Source organism: Bacillus rossius, chromosome 12 (assembly GCF_032445375.1).
Source record: "Bacillus rossius redtenbacheri isolate Brsri chromosome 12, Brsri_v3, whole genome shotgun sequence".
NCBI classification, from domain to species: Eukaryota; Metazoa; Arthropoda; class Insecta; order Phasmatodea; family Bacillidae; genus Bacillus; species Bacillus rossius.
This window is the reverse complement of record NC_086339.1, coordinates 10,361,235-10,381,060: the sequence shown is the minus strand read 5'-3', so window position 1 is coordinate 10,381,060 and position 19,826 is coordinate 10,361,235. Positions and strand designations below refer to the sequence as shown.

The 19,826-nt window shown below is 36.8% G+C and overlaps 1 protein-coding gene across 4 annotated transcripts in view; it reads left to right on the top strand.

Moving 5' to 3' along the window:
- LOC134537512 (period circadian protein) overlaps window positions 1-10,912 on the top strand; it is a 60,044-nt gene extending 49,132 nt beyond the window's left edge. For all 4 annotated transcript variants that reach the window (XM_063378020.1, XM_063378023.1, XM_063378021.1 and 1 more), the window contains 5 exons: window positions 5,247-5,408; window positions 7,124-7,192; window positions 7,557-7,676; window positions 8,166-8,318; window positions 10,464-10,912. In XM_063378020.1, the coding sequence (XP_063234090.1) occupies window positions 5,247-5,408; window positions 7,124-7,192; window positions 7,557-7,676; window positions 8,166-8,318; window positions 10,464-10,553 (594 nt within the window). In that variant the 3' untranslated portion in view covers window positions 10,554-10,912. The remainder of the gene's footprint in view (window positions 1-5,246; window positions 5,409-7,123; window positions 7,193-7,556; window positions 7,677-8,165; window positions 8,319-10,463) is intronic.
- The last annotated feature ends 8,914 nt before the right edge of the window (window positions 10,913-19,826 follow it).

Genomic DNA, 19,826 nt, shown 5'->3' with positions numbered 1-19,826 from the left:
CCGCACATGTTCTATAAAAATACAAGCAAAAGATACTGTAAATGGAATCAAGAAACACAGGGTAAATATGCACAATTTAGAACTGCATTGTTGAAGTAAAGTGCAATCCCGAATCAACACAGAAGAAGTCGCGGGAGTTATTTGCTGCTGGCTGCTATATTTGTTTTCATGCTACAATCTATAGGATATTGAATAACAATAATCTATATAATGCGCTAGTGTAATATATAATGATTTCATTTAACAAAAGTGGGTTATCAATCTGTAACAAAAATTTATGGGAAATAAGTGATTCCAAATAAATTATTTAATGACAGTGACAAGTATTACAGTGGTTGTAAAACTTGATTTAATTAAACATTATTCAGATGCTTAGTGTTCCAGCATAATACTTTCTCAATTATTTGCAATAATAAAGTTCAGCTCCAATTTAAAAAGCAGATATAAGCCTGGAAACCTCTTTAGTCCACGAGTCATAAATATCTGTTTTCAAGTTCTTTTTCCATAATGAACCTGCTGAGTCAAAGTTTGTCGGACAAATTCTGACTTATTCTGTATAAATTAATAAAAATTCTGTAAATTTTAATCATAGTTACAATGAATGACATTAAACTATTTTTACAGTTATTTTAATGTGTGTGTAACCTATTTTTTGTAAATTAATGATCCATGTTCTGTGTGAAAGAAAAAAAACTAAAATATGAAGTGTGTGATTTTAAATTTAACTTTGATTGGTAATGATGAAAAGCAAGTTTCAAATCATGATTATATAATTATTTTTTGCTCTTAGTTTGTTAATGTGGTTCATTACTTGTTTTTAAACTCGAACCTGTCCACAAATGTTTGGCTACAATCTGAGTCTGTTTCTTTTGCCTTTTTCACTAGTGTTTCAAATCTTTAAACCTGCAAGTATATGCATGTTTTCTAACTGGGGATCAAACTGAATCATTTTTTCCAATTCTTCTTTACAATGCTATTGATAGCATCTTGAGATAGGGAATAATTTTGTAGTGCTTAAATCTTTTGCTTTGATTTAAAATATTTTTTTTTTGTTATAAGTTTTTGCTTCAGACGTTATGCAGCTAATTAGTTCTTTATTTCAGCATTTCACTCTTATCACAGCCAAAATTTTTGGAGCTTTTTTTTTTCCTTGGCAACTAATGGTACAGAGTAAATCAGGATTTGATTCCTGAGTGAGACTCAATTTTCTCCCCCTTGTTAGTACAAGATAAGTTAAGCATACAAGATGCTGAAAGATATAAATATAAGAGCAAGGCTTTTCGGGACAAGATTTTATGGTGAATTGTAATACAATGGACATAACACTGAAATGAGTCTCAATGCATCATATAACACCCAAAAATACAAGTACATAAACTTTGTATTACCAAAACTTGAATTCATGAAATCAACCATAATTAAAAAAACTTTACTTAAATCAATTAAATTTTGTTTTTCAACATCGAAAATTCAACAAAGGTTTTATTAGCATGTAGTTTGTAACAAAATGTATAATTATTTGAATTGTAAAAAATTTATTTTTTATTTATTATACAGTAGAGTCTCGCTTATCTGACCTTCACATATCCGTCATTCCTTATTAACCTACGTCAGGCAAAGCGACTGGGATGCGGTCTATTTTTAGCCCATGACTTGTGACAAGTATGGTGACAAAAAGGGAGAAAATTGTTGTATCGATGAAACGAAAACTTGAGGCAATCAGGAGACAGGACTAAGGAGAGATAATGCAAAAGATAGTTAATGACTTTGGTGTTGGACAGGTAACTGTAGGATACGGGTGGGGGGGGGGGGGGGGGGGGGGTCAGAAATAGAAAGGAAAAAACATTTTTCAAAAAATGTGACTAAGAAAAGCAGTGACAAAGGTGTGCCATTTCAGGGCCTGTTTTACAGAAAAGGCATTGTATTTTTGTAATGAATTCAATAAAGGGGACCCAGATTACACAGCAAGTGTCGGTTGGCTCGAACGATAGAAGAAACACTATGGTATCTGTCAGTTGAGGGTTTGTGGTGAAAAATTGTCTTTGAACTTTGAAGATATGGAAGCATTCAAAATAAGATTTCAGGAATTTATTGAAAATAAAAACCTGATGGGTGATCAGATATTTAATGGTGATGAGACAGGAATTATGAAATGTTACCTAGTAAAAGTCTTGTAGCCCCTTACTACAAACATAGTAAGGAAATGTTCACTATTTTAGCATGCAGCAATGCTACGGGAAAACTCAAAATGGACCTTGAAATTCTTGCAAAGTCAATAAATCCTAGAACCTTTAAAACAATTTCAAAATACACTTTTCTTGTTAAATATTACAGCCAGAAAAGCATATGGATGAGGTGTGAAATTTTCAAAGAATGGTTTTTTAAGGATTTTATTCCTTCAACTAAAAAGTATTTGAATGAAGGAAAAAAAATTATCCAAAAAAGCCATTTTGTATTTGTATAATGCTCCAATGCACCATGATGCAGAGGAGCTTCGGGATGGTCGCACCAAAGAAAATTCCCACAGATGACAATGTCTGTGGAGTAGAAAATGCCATCAGTCGCCTCTAACCACAGCAGACGAGATATGCTTGCAAGGCCGAGCTTCCCCCACATATCATCAGCGGGGAAGAAAGAACGGCACTGAAAGAACTCCGCACTGACAGAAATGTTGTGATTCTTAAGGCAGATAAAGGAAATGTGACGGTGGTCACAAACACCTTTGATTATGAAACCAGGATCTACAACCTTCTTGCCGAACCTACATATACATCTGTCAATAAAAATCCACTTAAATAATAGAATCAGCCACAAAGAAATTGGTCGCCGAGTCAGCCTTAGAGAAAGACACTAAAAAACATCTAATCATCAAAGATGCCAGACCCCCTACATTCTATGGGCTGCCAAAGATAAATAAGGATATTCCTCTACATCCCATTGTTAGCGCAATCAACTCTCCTTCCCTTGCACTAGACAAGATACTTGAATAGAATAATCCAACCTTTTGTTCCCACTCCAGCCTCTCATGTTGAAATTCTGCACATTTCACTTCGATTCTCAAGCAACTATCTCTTCAACCAACAGATCTCCTGGTCAGCTTTGATATGGTACCGCTCTTCACCAAAGTGCCTGTCCCAGAAGCCCTTCAAATTCTCTTCACACACCTGGAGAAGACAACCTGAGCAGAGACATAGTGAAGCTCACAAAACACTGTTCAAGGAGCAGATCTACAAGCAACCGGAAGGCACCACCATGGACTCACCTCTCTCTTACTCACCTCTTAGCCAAAAATTTTCATGGCAGAATTTGAAGAGAAGTCAATAAACACCAGTCAGCTCAAACTCAAGTGCTGTACAGGTATGTAGATGACGCCTTTGTGATATGGATCCATGTCCATAAGCTGCAAGACTTCCTTAAACACCTTAACAGCATCCATCCGAACATACAATTCACCATGGAGGTGGAAGTAGGAGGTAAATTGCCTTTTCTGGATGTCTTCGTCACATTAGGATAACCACATCGGCCACAGTTTTTACAGAAAACTAACCCACACAAGCTGACACCTACAGGCGTGTTTACACCACCCAACATCAAAGAAGAGAATTGTTATTTACACCTTGGTCAACATAGCTAGAGCCATTTGTGAAGAAGACAATATTGAGGAAGAGCTGAAACATCTAACAACTGCTCTTCAATTAAATGACTACGGTACTCAAAAACAGAAATTAAGAAAGCCATAAAGCAACCGCAAGAGAAAAAGAACGAACATCTTCCTAACAAAGCTTTCATTCCTTACATCAAAGGAATTTCAGACCAAGTGGCCAGAATTCTCAGGATGCATGAAATACATGCAATTCTCAAACCTATAAACAAGATTGAGGGGTCCCTGACATCAATGAAAGATTAAACACCAGCTGAAAATCTAGCCGAAGTATATATAGGACAGACTGGCAGACGAATAATCACAAGGGTTAAAGAACATATCAGCGACTATACAAATGAAAACCTACTATCAGCTATAGCAGAACACTCTTTGGAAACCAGGCACAGCATTGAATTCGACCAGTTCCACACCATGGCCAACATCCCACAATACAAGAAAAGATGTATTTGAGAATCAGTTGAAATATTAAAACACCCATTGAACTTAAATAGATAGTATGGATACAAATTAAGCAAAATGTGGGACCCACTACAACCCAGCCAGCCAGAAGAGAAGAGGCCATTGATTGGCCAGCATTCCTAGCCAATCACAAAAGCCCAGCTCCAATTGGCCAAACCAACAGGCCAACCAGAAGGAAGAATGACTCTTGATTGGCTCACATCTGCTGCCAATTGGGAAACACTCCCCTCTCAGGCGAGAGTATTAAAAGGCAGAAGAACTACTTTGGCTGTGTGAGACTGACTTCAGCGTGGAGGGGCTGTAGTCTAAAAAAAAATGTATAGCCTCAGTAGGTAAATGCTCCCTGATCATGGCGATTGCAACGTCGACCGAAACGTCTGTGATATCCAACCCAGAAGCCAAGCAACTCCTTTTCAAAATATAACTAATAATTCCAAAACTTTTTTTTAGTAACTAAATTAAACTAAAAAAACTTAAAATCTAGTCTCTCTTCATGGTGGAACTACTTTTGAACTCTGTTTCCTTTTGTGAGTAATACATTAACTGTTATAGTACCTACCTTTATCTTAATATTATGGCAGTTTGACTGTTTTTTTGTAACAGGTAGCATTCAACATAAGTTACATACAAGCAGCTACAAGCTGATAGTTCAGGTAACAGTAAATGTACTTTATATGAGCATTGTGGAGTCTCTTTGAAAAAAAAAATAAAAATTGATAGGTGGAGTAGGTGAATACATACACTCCATTGCAGCTTGGCTGAGAACTGATTTTGTTTTTAATTTTATATTGACATGATTTTGATTTTTTTAAAATCAACTTGTCCTAATAAAATGCCAAATTTAGTCATATTACAAGCCTAAGGTTTACTGTAAAAACGTTATATACATACATTAATTAAATTAAAGTAGATTTTTTTTGGGAAGTTTGTTTTGAATAGTTAAAAACAAAACGAGTCGACTCCATTATCCTGCTATGTAGTTGCGTGCTAAGCTAAGGATTTTTTTTGTTGCTGTCTCTCGTTTCAGATGCTCTCCTCTGGGGCGATAAGTGTTGTTGTGGTTGTTGTGTGTGTGGCGAAGCGATACCTGACGCGCAGGCCCGCGCTTGTTGTTGTGGAGCAGGCGCTGTCCGAGTCGTCGAAGAAGGACCTGTCGTCGCCCGCGCAGAGCTGCGACGAGGACGACTGGAAGGGGAAGGACGGCAAGGCCGACGAGACCAGCTACTCGTCCTACTCGTTCCTCAAGACGGACAAGTCGGACGAGAGCCTGACCGGCAAGCCGGAGGTTAGCGCTCCGCCGTGCGCCCCACCTGTGGTTTTTCTCAATAGAACCTTATATATATATATATACTGTATAGAAGTCGCCAGCCCAGGTTAAAATTTCTAATACGGTTTGAGGTAGTTGGTTAATTCACCGCCGCAATCCCCACCATCTCTAGGGCATCGACTTGTGGTGGTCCCTAGCGGACAAGTGTCGAACTCTTCAAACACCCCTTCCCCGCCCTCCCTCAAACACGCTGTCATCCTCCGCCCACCCTCCTACCCCACCTCTCATCCCTACAGTTTTGTGACGCACAAACTCCCGTCGAACGACCTTGAGCTGCAGTGAATGTTGGGTGGGGGGGTGCGGGGGAATGACAGCGGGCGACAGTGCTGCGCTCTAACGTGCAAATAACAACCTAAGACGATGCAGGGCGTTACGGCAGCGCACTGCAGCGGTGAAGTTCCCAAGCTGCTCATCATACGCTCCTGAAAAATGTAGAGTAAATCCTATCCACTCGCGACTTCTATACAGTATATATATTCAAAGATAGAACCCAGTCTGTGACCTACTTGGGTTTTTTTATATTACTATTTATAAAAGTTAACAGGTTTTATTACAATTTAACATAGATTACGCACATAAATTACAAGTGCATGCAAAAGTACAAAAAAAAGCTAATTTCAGCTTATTTTAACTAACACCATAGAAATTCATAGAAGTAATAGATAAACAATGTTTCATTTGGAGAAACTAAACAGAATGTTTACGCAGACTCAATACTATAATTAGATTATTTAAAAAATTAATAATTTTCAGAAAACCCACCAAAATGCAGACTTAGTGGAAAAAAAATCCAGGTGATGTCAAAAAAAACTGTGTTTTATTCGAAAAAAATACAAATAAACACATGGATTTTTTTAAAATAAAAAACAAAGCACAGAATTTTGCCAACCCTCTTACCCTTCATTGCGTGCCATAGTGGTCGGGTGTTCAAACTGCTCACCCCCCGCCGAGAGAATAAGGGTTTGTTTCCGGTGGAGTCGCACTCGGGCTCTACGCAAGTGGGCAACATGGAGGACGTTGCCTCAGGGTGCTCCTGTTTCTCTCCGGCCATTCATTCCATCAGTGCTCTCCGTTCTCGTCTCATCACATCTAGTGACTCCGATGAGATGTTAAAGCCCTAGTTCATTCTTAACGTTCTTTTCACAATAATTCATTAAGGGCAGATCTGACTGCAATCACATGCGCAGGATATCAACTGGATTACTAAAGTCTGTTTAAAAAAAGTACAATTTTTTTTCTCTCTTCTTTACTTCTCATCATCACTGAAAATTCTTGATCAATGTAAAACTACAAGGATTTGAAATTATGAAAAGTCCATTGGGTTGTTTCATAATTATCTGATAGACCTGATTTTGAGTAGAATGGTAATCTGTCTATGATGTGCCTTTTTATATTAAATGAAAAACCAAACCTGCTAAAGAGTTAATTTTTCAAAATTTGAATTTGATTTATGGTAAAATTAGAGATAATATTTAAACATTAATTAAAGTGCAGATGTATTCTGAGTAATTTTATACAGAGCAGTGTGCAACCAACTTGGTGGAAGAGTTTTGTGGGGGGGGGGGGGGGGGGGGGGGGGAATTGTCAGTTTATATGTCGAATTTTCAGATTGTTACATAAAATTTGTGGGGGAAAAGTGGAAAATTTTTAAATTTTTTTTCTCTTCATTGCAGGATTTAGCGTGGAGCAAATCTGACCAAAGTGTGGGCAACCCAACACCTAAACCACGTCCAATTCTTAGGGTACGTATGCAGGACTACTTATTCTCTTGTTTGAAATTAGACTCCCAATAAAATATTTGTGATTTTAGTTTTAAAAAAAATTATTCACTTGGATAAAAGGTAACAGCAACATTGTAAAGTAAGTGAATTTGAAGTACCTGTAGTCATAGTAATTTTCGTATGGTTGAGGAACAAAAAATTACGGTTTTTGTTTTTATATTTTATTTTATTACATATGTATCTCTTTGTTGAAGTCATACATGATAATAGCTGCAGACTACTTAGTAAATATTTACAAACTTTTAATCATATGAGTATAATTGTTGCTTTTTATAGTTTTCTTATGAAAAGTTGCCAATATATGTAACTTTATTGATGTTTGTAGGATCCACCATGGATAGAAGGCGTCATCACGTCAGACCTCATGTACAGGTACAAACTGAATGAACATCAGATCTCAGACGTTCTTGAAGCTGACCTCAAGAAGCTCAAAAAATTATACCAAGTAAGTTTACACGTGATTATTTTTAGTGTGTATTTTAAGTATTATCGGTAGGGGCATGCAGATTTCGCGAAAAGATCTGAACACTTATTAGACTGCAACAAGGTATACCCGCGCCTGTGGTTTCTCCCTAGTGATTGGCGACCGTCTGTGAGAGAATTCGTTGCCTTGTTTGACCGGGCCACTCAGGACGCGTTTGCTTCCGCACTGAATCACTGTGATTGGTGTTGTTACAATCGGAATGTACCTGGAAGAAACTCACCGAATCACGAAACACAGACGATGCTACAGTGTTTTGACTTTCATCTAGTCCCGAAATCTTTTCGCGAAATCAGCATGCCCCTAATTATCGGGAATCTGCATCGTCAAGTACATGATGGGAATCGTGCGGATCTGAACGAAGAAGAAATGTTGTCGAAATTATTTTATTTTGATCTCATTTCGCGTTGTAAGACTTTGTGTTGGGTTGTGACCGTGACCGCTGTGTTGCAGCCCATCCTGGTGAACGACCAGCTGAGCCAGCTGTACCACGACATGGAGCTGGACGGCCGCACGGCGCTGGAGGAGAGCCTCACGTCGAGCGGCAGCAGCGGCGAGGAGCAGCAGGCCTCCTACTGCCCCTTCACCCAGCCCCGCCTCTCCAAGGTACCTGCCCCCCGCCCGCTTGCGGAGAACCCAGAGTAGGGAGGCACCGGCGGGCTGTGGATCCCGGGGAGCTATGGGGGCCCGGGCCCCTCACTGAGGGGGGGCTTGCTTTCGCTCGCAAAAGTGTGACTGTGAAACGGGGTATACATCAAAACTGTGTCTTTCGGAAAACTTTCTGTGAATTTTTAACATTTCCTGCTTGTCGCATGCACGTATACCGATAAAATGGGCAGCGTACGACATAACAAGCACCCTACCCACGGATGAAGCGTAAGTTAACCCCAACACGCCAAACGCTCTCTGGCCGTGCGGGCCTCCCTAGTGAATCCTACTGTGGGTAGGATTATACACTGGATCCACAATAAAACAATAATATCACACAAATTATATATGTATTTATTAATATATAATATCAGGCAAAATTTACTTCATTTGTGAAATTTTTTATTAATATGTCAAAAATGATTTTTTGGGGGATAATGCCAGGAGGTAACCCTGTCTTTCTTAGTATATAATCAGTAAAAATTTAGGATCAAAATGAAATTTCGTTTTGAGTTACTTTATCTTGAATCAAATTGAATGTGAATCACTCTTACTCTTAAACCACTGGGATGCTTCTAAAACTACTCTTGACCTGCCTTCATAGCTCGTTGGCATACATTTGTTTGATGGGGGTTAATGTTAAATGGTTATGCACAGAGACTTAAGGGGCCTGCCTAGTCGAGGGTGTATTGGTGTTGTAACCCGCCCTTGTTTAAGAGATGTTCGTTTCGTCTTGTCTCTCAAACTGTTCAATGTCCTTTCCACGGCTAGGCTCAGAGTAGGAATGCGAGACTAGTTGCGAGATAAAAAAAATTAAACCATAATTGAACTCATATTGGGGTAAATAGGAGTACACAAAAAAAATATTGATGGTGTTGCTACATTAATACATTTAGATATTATTATTATTATTATTATTATTATTATTATTATTATTATTATTATTATTATTATTATTATTAAGTGTTAGTAATTGTCACAGGTTATTTATAATTCTTCTCTTTGTCATGAACAGTTTGTCATGAACAGCCAACATCATGATAAAAATTTTTGAAATTGGGGTAGGCGAAAGGGTTCATTTTGTAATTCCAATAGTTAAGTAGCATCTTAAATCATATTTTTTGATAAATATATGTTTGTAATCTAATTGTGCGGAACCGTTTGTGTGTGTTTTGTGTGTGTGTGTGGGGTTTAACAATACATACAGTAGAACCCTGTTATAATGTTCCTGCATATAATGTTTTCCTGCTTATAATGTCATATTTTTAAAGTCCAAATATTTCCCCCATAATGACAATGTATTTATTTCCTGCATATAATGTTCATAAATAGTGTAATTTCCTGCTTATAATGTTTGTTTTCTAACATTCAATAAATGGGGGAAAAAATGTTTTAAAACCAAATTATTCCAACACTTACGATAAAAAGTTTCCTTTATGTATTTTTATGTTTACAATCACTGCCATACAATACATGAAGTTTGTTAAAATACAATTTTATGCAATATACTGAAGGTACACAATGTTCATAGTTACGTGTCAGTTGGCACCCTTAGTCAACTCTTCTCTTCCTTGCCATTCCAGTGGGTATTCAGATGCACGTACATATTCCTACGATATTTAAGTTGCCAACCATTGAGCGAGGGCATAACTAAAAGTGTTTTCTATTGCTTACAAATATTTTTTTTTCATTCATACGTAGGAATCCCAAAATTAAACATTTTCAGGTGGCGAAGGAGTAGACGTTCTCACTCTTAATGTTGTCATCATGAATCGTGAGACAATTTTACAAAAAATGTGGCAGTGTATCTTTAAAGACAAACAAAATTTAACTAGGGAACAAGACGAAGTTGAAAAATTGTTGGCTTAGGTTCAGAAAATTCATGTATCAAGTATACTATCTTTGGTTTTAACATTAAAGTTGTTTACATAGCTTGGTGAGTCCATTGGTACAAAGCTCGAACATTGTTAAGTGCTAAATTGAGATTTCCTGCTTATAATGTTTTTTTCTTGTGCTCCCTTGAAAAACATTATAACAGGGTTCTACTGTATTTTTAAGCCATTTGCTTTTGTCTAAACAGTGTGTCACTCTGTGTGATTGTAGGGAAAGAGGAAGCGACATCCTATGGAATACAGCAAGTTGGTGATGATTTTCGAAGAGAATGCACCGTTTCCACCCCCCATTTCGCAGTGATACACATCAGTGCCACACGTTACAGAACACAAACAAGCCATCTCCTGCTGACTTGCCAGTTCTCGTAAAGCTGGTGCCAGAGTTCAACTATCAAAACACTTAACTCTTCTATATTAGAAGTTTGTTACTTTCCTGACGTAAGTTTACCAAGTCAGCTGGAGATGCAGGTACTTTTGATGTTACACTCACTGCCTACAGACTTACAGTATTATGTTGCTGTTTATTCTCAAATTTAAAAAAAATATATATATTGGTTGGAAACAATTCATAACACTGTCAAATTTATGTGATCTGATGTATTTTGTGTCTTAACAGAATGTATTTATGTATATAGTATGTTTATTAAATTGTAAATATTTTATTTTTTGTCTGTGTATAGTGAACTTGGCCAGTAGGTTTCTGTTAATGTTTACGTTTGTTAGGTGTCCCTTTGAAGAATAAAAAAAAAAACTAACTGTATTCACTATTCAAAGTCGTCATATACTTCAGCAAAAATTATTCTCCAAACAAAGGATGCTTTAAAGATTTTAGGTGTGTGCTATAATGGTAGCAAGCTGCACTGTTGGTTGCTGTAATGCACAAGCTATATTTGTTATTCATAACTAAATGGCATGATCTGTGGCATCACTGGCTATTCCTAGAATGAAAGGAAAATGCAGTGATGTAGTTACAGATTGTGCCTGCTGCAGAAAAACATGTTGCTTTTTCTATGACATTTTTAACAACAAAAGGTAATAATATATCTGCAAATTTATCATTTTCAGCTTATTAAGGAAAAAAAATTTTAACAGCACTATTAAATAATTACAAATCAAGAGTTCACAATGAATTTAGCTTACTTAAATCATTGTGTAGTTATGTTTAGCTGATCTGAAAATATTTTTGTAATTACTTCTAATTAGAAGATATTGGGAAAATATGTTGAGTTAATTCAAAAGTTTTGAAATTAACTGAATTACACTATGTATAAATTCTTCTTCAAAATGATTAAATGATTTGTTAATGTGTCATAAAAGCAGTACAAATATTCATACATACTTAACATAAAAATAAATGTATAGCTTGCATGACCAATTAAGTAATATAATGTACAGAGTTCTCATGTTCTGTGTGTCTGTGTGAGTAACCAATATCAATATTCAACTTCTAAGCACACACACTTCAGATTTAACCAAGTCTCATGACAGCTAGCAATTGTAGATTTGCAGTCACATGACATTTAGCAGTTATAACAACAGAAATGTCTATGAACAATTTGCTGAGCAAAGTATTATAATAAATTTTAGGAAAAAATTAAAATCAAAACTATCAGTTATTAATACATAGTACTACTTTGGAATCTCATTACAATGTACCTGAAAAATATGTAGTGTCATAGTACTTAATGAGATTTCACTGTATTTTTTTAAGCTGACTGAATGTGTGTTCTTAGGTCCATTCAGCGATGTATTATGCAGTCAGTTTCCTTTGTATTTACGTTAAAATGAAACTTTTATTCACTGACAATTGTGAAACGTAGAAAATTGGGAATCATCAGCAGGATCTGGCTGTCTTAACGAGACGTGTTCTTCCGCTTGGGTTAGCTGTGTACTGTGCAGAATGACCAAGATGCTGTTCACTAGCCTAGAGGAGCTAGCTGGGCATCTTTCCTCGAACCAAAGCAGAATTCACTTCATTCTCGTGTGATAAAAAAAGTGCTGTACAAAGTCGTGTGCGGACTTTTCTCTTGCGTGCGTGAGGGGTCTGTGGAGATTGTGTATAGAGATGTGTACTCTCGTACTTCCTGTAAGTTGTGGTTACTGGTTACTGCTATTACATGCCAAAATCTGAAAATTTAAAATTAAAAAAAAAATTACTTGAGCAATAAGTCAGTGTATTAAAATTTGAAAATTATTTACAAAGTGTGAGGGCAATTGTGATACTGTATGTGTAGTTGATTTGTGCTTCCGGAAAGTGCCTAATAGGTAATAGTGTGTTAGTGCGAATTTGTACAGTAGTGCATTTATGTTTCTACGTAAAATGGCTGGAAATAATAGTTTTATAGCTGTGACTTAGATATGGCAGTGGGCTGTAGAGTAAGAGAATGACTTTTTTTTGCGAAATCAAAATTATTTTCTGAGCGCCTTCTTAAATTTTGTCTTGCAAAGCTCTAACATTCTATCATTCCTCGACTGTTATGCAGTTTGTAAGAAAAAATTTGTAAATGACAAATTTTTTTTGTATATTTATATTAACACATGATCAGTGGCATTCATAGCAGTATCCACAAGCCTTTCGAATGTGTGATTATAGCACATATTGCTGTAATCAGCAGTGATGCAACCTGCCTGGCGACAAAGGTCATCAGTCTGAATTCCCTGATTACAAAATGAGCCAAACCATAGAATGCAGGACTAAAAACCTTTCACTTTATTTTACAATGCTCTCTCTGTCACACACAATGTGTTTTCTTTTAAATGTATTTTGAATTGAACACCATTCTAAGACTTTATTCCAAAAACTCTGAAAAACATGTCTTAAGTGTATTTATTAATACGGACAAGATTAAGCTGTGAATTGCGATAAAACTGAAATAACACATTAAAGTGCATCAAAACACCGCATATCATCAAAATGTAAGTTAATGCACCATATCCCATTTGGCACCAACATGCAAGTCATATCATGAAATAATTAGCATTTATCCAAAACTTAATTCAATCATAAAAAAAAAAGAAATCCTTTAATGTTTGAAATTCAAGGATGTTTATATTTCCGGACAAAACATGTACCAAAGTGAATGGATCAGAAAAAATTATTTCATTTGTTTTATTTTACATTTGTTTTAGACCAATTTATTACAAATTATTTTATCATTTTATCATAAAAATGCAGCATATCAATTTTACTGTTATTTGGATGGAGGAAGCATTACAAAACATATTTTATAAAAAAAATAACACCAAAATTCTATGTTTTAAAAATGAAATTGGACAAAAACTCTAAGGAATATACATATAAATTTTGAAGTGGATGCTACTCTGAATTTTAATATGATATCCAATTTACTAATTCAAAGGGAATATACCAGTGATGCCATTGCTTTCTAACTTTAATCCTGGACTCAACACACAAAAATCCTGGAATATCCTCACAATCAAAATAAAATGTTCATACACTGAAATTTTTCCATGAAGCTTACCAAAAAATGTATACTCACCTTTATTGCCATAAAACTGGTAATCTTAAAAGAACCCTATTAGGATAGTCAATAAATTTTTATGGTTTTTAATTTTTAAAACAAACTTTTAAAAGAAAAAAATATATATTTATTTATTTGTGACCACAATGAAATTTTTTGCTATGCTACTGTCTGGGACCATAATTGGTACTAGTTTATCAAAGTTATCACTTAAACTTATTGGTAAGTTGTTTTCACAAAGAAAACTTGCCCAATGTAACTTGGCATCAACCACACCATTTCACTACAAAACTGGACAGGGCAAACACTGTTATATGCCCCTTTGATTGTTTTTGTGGCAACGAGTATTGCAGTGATATCTGTCGCTGATCCTTAGCTCCCTACTGACAATATTAAGCATTGGATTACATTCCATACGGTACACTTTGCCTGGTAATCTGCACCCTGGCTTTATCCATTCTAGTTGGTTTTCCCATTCTTAAACAGAGCTGGATCTAGTGACGCATTACGTTTTTTGTTCTTCGTAACAACGTGCTGGGAGTAATTAATTTTTGTTTATATCGTCAAAACATATCAGAAATTATATGAAATCAATCTAATAAAATGTTAAGAAAATTCTGAAACAAAATAAATAATCATATACAAAGGAATAATTGACTTTTTTTCCACGTAGGTATTTCAAATTGCCTTTGACTAAAATCAATTGAAGAGTGGTGCTCAACAGAAATTGTCTGCAGTAGACTATAGTTACATATTTCAGTGCTATGTTCTGCGCCTTATTCAGAGTAGTTGCCATTTTGTGCCGTGTTGTCTATGTCTTTGGTAAAGTTTTGTTCAGAAACTCTCATAATCAAAAGAAAAACTTTTGTGTGTTTCTCCACCATAAACAATATTTGTTTTACGAACAACGAAGTATGTGCAGTATGATGGAAATTGCATTTTTAAAAAAACGTTATGATTTAGTAAAATCCAGGAATCCATTTGAGGGGCTGAAATCTGTGCAATCGGCAGGCATGGTTTATACATATTATCAACTGTTTCCTTCCTACAATTTTACGAGGTAGTTGATGTTTTGTATCGACATTTAAATATATTGTGTTAGTGTGTTTGCTTTCATGTATTGAATCTTTATATTCACATGCAGTCTGTGCAGACGATTTGTAAGAAAATTTCAACCAACATGTTAGATTTTAGGTCATAATGTATCCTAGTTCAGTTATTACTCTACTCAAGGTATGACAACTTTTCTTACATAGCAGTGATTTAAGAATTAAACATTTTGCACTTTTTGGTAAGAAAACATGTTAGCAAAAATATTACCTATGTTATGAAATTTTAGCGAATTAAAAAGTACAGTATATTATTTTTTAAAGGGAAGTATGTTACTACTCACCTGCTGTATGTTCCTTGAGCTTTCTAAATCCAAGTATCTTTCTGCTTGTAATTTTTCAGGGGTACTTTTGCAGCTCATAATTTTTATATCAAATGTTTCAAAAATATGGTATTTTATTGTTTACAAATAAAAAAAATATTTGTGTTGCTAATTTTGTTTGTTAATTTACAGTACAGAAATATCAATTTAAATAAAAATAGACACTTAAGTTAAAAGTATTTTTCAAAAATCATTTTGCTAAATATTTCAGTCTTTACAATGATTTCTACAATTCATTCAACATTACACTTACCTGCTGCACATCTGTAGTCCTAAGTTTTTCATTTTTCAGAACAAAGAATGTGAGTATTTTATTTTTGTTTGTATCGCCAAGTCCTAGAAATTATATTAAAACAACTCAAGATGTTTTGCCATTACTAACTATACCTTGGCAAATGACCTTTCCCATTCTCTTCAGATTTTCATCCTATCAGGATAAATCTGTGCAACAAAAATTTTTCTTAAACTCGACCGCACCCACATGATGCCTGGGTCGTAGAGTTTTGCCCCCCTCCTGCTCCTCCCTCATGCTCGCCCTGCTCTCCTCCATTATAACCAGGAGGAGAGAGGTGCTCCACTCTGGTTCATGTTATAATCCTGCTGAAACCTGTCTGTCGTCTCTGTTCTCCACACAGTTTCTACTCTCCATGTTCTTTTTCTCTGACTATTGTTATTGCCTCTCCTACTTCCAGCCCCTTCAGTGCTTCGCACACTTCACTTTGTTTATCATGTCGGCATTTACAGGATGTCTTTTAACCCAACGTCAAACAGAGAACAGTTGGTAGACCAATTTATCACAGTTCTAAATCTAAAAAACCACAATTCAAAGTGTGTCGTAGTTTTCAAGTTAGATGCACCAAATTATTAGATACTGTGACTAAAATATTTTGTTAGGCTATGATAAATAGCCCTATACTAGGAAAATTGAGGGAAGCTCCGCATGACTTAAATGGATCGCATTGATCGGTTACTCGGAACCCGTACAGGTTCCGTCTACCCCTTCCAGAGTTGACCAAGGTAAATATTTGATATTTTCTTCCAGTAGGTACCGACCCAGATATAAAAATTTCCCCGAGGTGAACCCGGCAACCCCAGCTCCTGAAATTCCTAGGGTATCCCCTCAGCCCTCAGTTGATTATTTACGGACACCACGTTCTGTATGAGGGTGAAAGACCCCTCAGGTAGGTCGAAAGAGGAGGGCATTGAGGTGGACAGTGAGAGCGCACCAGACTGACATCCTTACCATCCTTGCTGCTGAGCAGAAGTTCGCTCCGCCCTTAAATTCCCATTAACTGACGGCAATACACCTGATCACTTGGTTCAAGAAAATCCCTTGTCACACGTGGAAGGGCTCCGGAAAGGTTATCGGAAGTCGCTAGGGACCCGAACCCCGAACCCCACACCTGAAAACAAGGCCGTACGCGATGCCTTTTAAAGAGGCTGGAGGACTATTTTCCAGGGTACATTGTCACAAGTTCTTCCCATGGGAAGGAGAACTAGGAGGCCATGCTGTGGAGAAAATCCATTAATGTGGGGGGGATCATTCCCAGCATTCTCAATGGCAATCTGATGCTGATTTAGCTGATATTGTGGACTTCTATGGGAGTGAGGTGGTAGCTAATGTTACAACAATGAAGTCTCAATTAGTAGATATGCACACGATTAGGCCAATCTCCCAACCTACAGCCTATTGCACCCGGTGTACCTGGGGAACGTCAACTTATGATTATGGGACAGTGTTGATGGAAGGTATTATTTAGGGCTGTACATGTGTCAGTACTTTACAAAACCATCAGTTACTAGTGTGGTAGGAGTGGTTGGTTTCCATAAAAGCATTCAGGAGAGAGGCAATTGACATGCATCTTCATTACCCTCGTTTCCTGTGAGACCTTTATGGAACCATGGGTGCAATGTAGTGTGTAGCTGGGTGCAGCGAGTAATTCCTACCAGTACGTACTCTTTTTGTTGGGTTTGGTATTAGGTAGGTACTAGTTATGTAATTTTTTAGTTCATTCTAGGTTATTAGATACTAAAAGGGTTGAATGAAGGACAAAGACTCTTCTACAACAGTGCTGGCAGATGCTACCATTGCGGTGCTTGTCCCAAACCCCAAAGTGTTTGCATGTTACAAGATGTTGGTGCGTGGACAGTGCTTAGTTACACATTCTACAATCGCATACAGCTAAATCAACTCACCTATCCATTGTGCACAAAAAGGTGTTTTTTTTTAATGGCTTTTCCGATTATCACAAAACTTTTTATTTTTGAAAGCCTAATCTTTTATCTTAACAAGGATGCCTTTATCATTAAAATCTGTAAAATATTTTTCAAATCGATGCGATCTGAATGTAAGCATAGTAAAATGTTCTCATTCGTTAATTACGAGTTGCGGGCCACGATAATCTGAATATGACCAATATTTTAGTGATGGGTCGTTCGTGAACGATTCGTTCAAAAAGAACGAATCTTTGAGAGAACGAAATCTTGCGATTCGTTCGCGATGTAAAGAACCGGCTCTTTGAGAGCCGGTACCTTGAAAGATTCGGTAGAACGAAAACGCGGAGAGAAAACGATATAACGAGAGAACGAGATGAGAGAACCGGCCACGCGCCCGGTCTGATTCGTTCGTGAAAATATTCATGACGTCAGGAGTCTGAAGAATTAGTAATCACAGCGTGCGCATGTTCACAAGAGCAAACGATAACAGATCAAATAAAATAGTGTAACATGAAAAGTATCTATACCTGAAAATGTCAACTGTTAAGTAGTGGTTTATAATTGCTTTTTCACATTCACATACACAAATTTGGAAATAAAAAACTAAAAAAAAAAAACGTATGAATTAAAAATAACAGGGAAAGTAACTACAATTGTCACACTTACCATTTTTGGGTTAATTAATGTACTTCATTTGTTTCTATTCATACTGAATCGCAGTAGTAGTATTAATATTTTGTCTTTTCTTCTCTAAATGTGTTGGTCTACATGTAAACACTTTACTGTCACTAGAGTGTAAATAGCCTATATATTAATATTTGTAACTTAAAAAGTAATAAAATATAAATAATCTTGTTTCATATACGCAACTGTGATTCACTGGCTACGGAAAGCAATGTTCAAATTCAAATACAAAAACACATACCTAATACTCTAAAGGATGAACGAGTTACGACACCTGATAAAAGACCCAGATCCCATACACAGAAAAGAACGATTTGACCGAGATGAACGAATCGTTCTGAACGAATCATTTCACGGAACTGATCCAAAAGAACCGATTCGGTCAAAAGAACCGTTCTGCCCATCACTACAATATTTCTCATCAGATGCTTATCACACATTGACCTGAACACATCTCTGTAATTTTCATTCATAGTTTTCGTAAAACCATGGATGCTACGCCAGAAGAAACCTCCCAAGTGTTTAGTTGCAAGCTGGCTGCAGTCAAAGAGAAGTCGTTCATCAACTGACATTGAGCCAATCTGCTGTCTCAACAGTATTCACAAATCACAAGGTTTCAGGAAACTGGTATCTTCACTCTGAGACCACATACGAGCCAGTGCCGGTGCACATCTGATCGCTTTATCGTCTCAACTTCACTGTAAAATAGCACATGCTGAAGTCCTAGGTGGATAGAATTACTGGTAAGTCCACATGTCTCGGTATAGTGCAGAATCAGATTACACAAAACACTGACAGTTACACTAATAAAATACTAGGGATTGAATGTCTGGCATCTGACTGGAAATCATTCAATACCATAAATGGCAAAATGCCCGGGCGGAGGGCTTTTATAGTTCACCTACCACGCGGGCGAGGCACATGGCTCGCAACAAAATTTCGGGTTAAAGCCTGTAGGCGGCCCTGTGCGGGCTAAGGTAAAATGCCTCGTGGCTAGGTCCACATTATGTAAGAACTGCACACCACATGGCTAGGTTGACAAAGGAAATTACCTAGTAAGCGAAAACGAGCTCCGGAGGGACGAAAATAAATTAATTAAGCAGCCAGTCGCACATTGATAAACACACTATTGCTGCTACTTCAAATAAACAAAGACGATGGTGACTCCGTGGTGCGTGAACACGTCCGGCCCCAGCGCAGTGTGAGATGAGACTTTGATTAGACTGCCCGAGTACTCGAATGGTGCCGAGTCACTTGGGGTTGCTTTCCTGTGCAAAATAGTGAAGGGAGTGGTAGTCGATCTAGGGTATGTTTGGAGACTTAGTCGCACTTTGAATAGTTCTTATTAATTCATATATATAAACGCAAGGTTTAAACAAGAATGTATTGTTGTAAGTCCGTTGTTATTTTACCTTTTTACAAAAACAATCATTCTAATCGATAGTCATGTGGGCAACTATCGTTTTTGAGATGGCAGCGCTAGTTAGTTGCGTTGCACTTCTCTGCACCACATCATGTGTTCGAATCCCGAGGAAGCACCGACGAGTGTCGTCAGTTGGATATTTAATTTGTTTAAACTCTTGCGTTAAAATTTTTTTAAATAGCTGAAAAAAGGCTTAATATTAAATTCGAATATATTGCTGATTTCATTAACTTAATTATTATTTTTTGCCTTCGAAAGTAAATAGGCTGATAAATTTTTCTTGTGAATTTTGATCGCTTCTACAATTTTGTTCAGTCACTAGAATAGACCCAAACC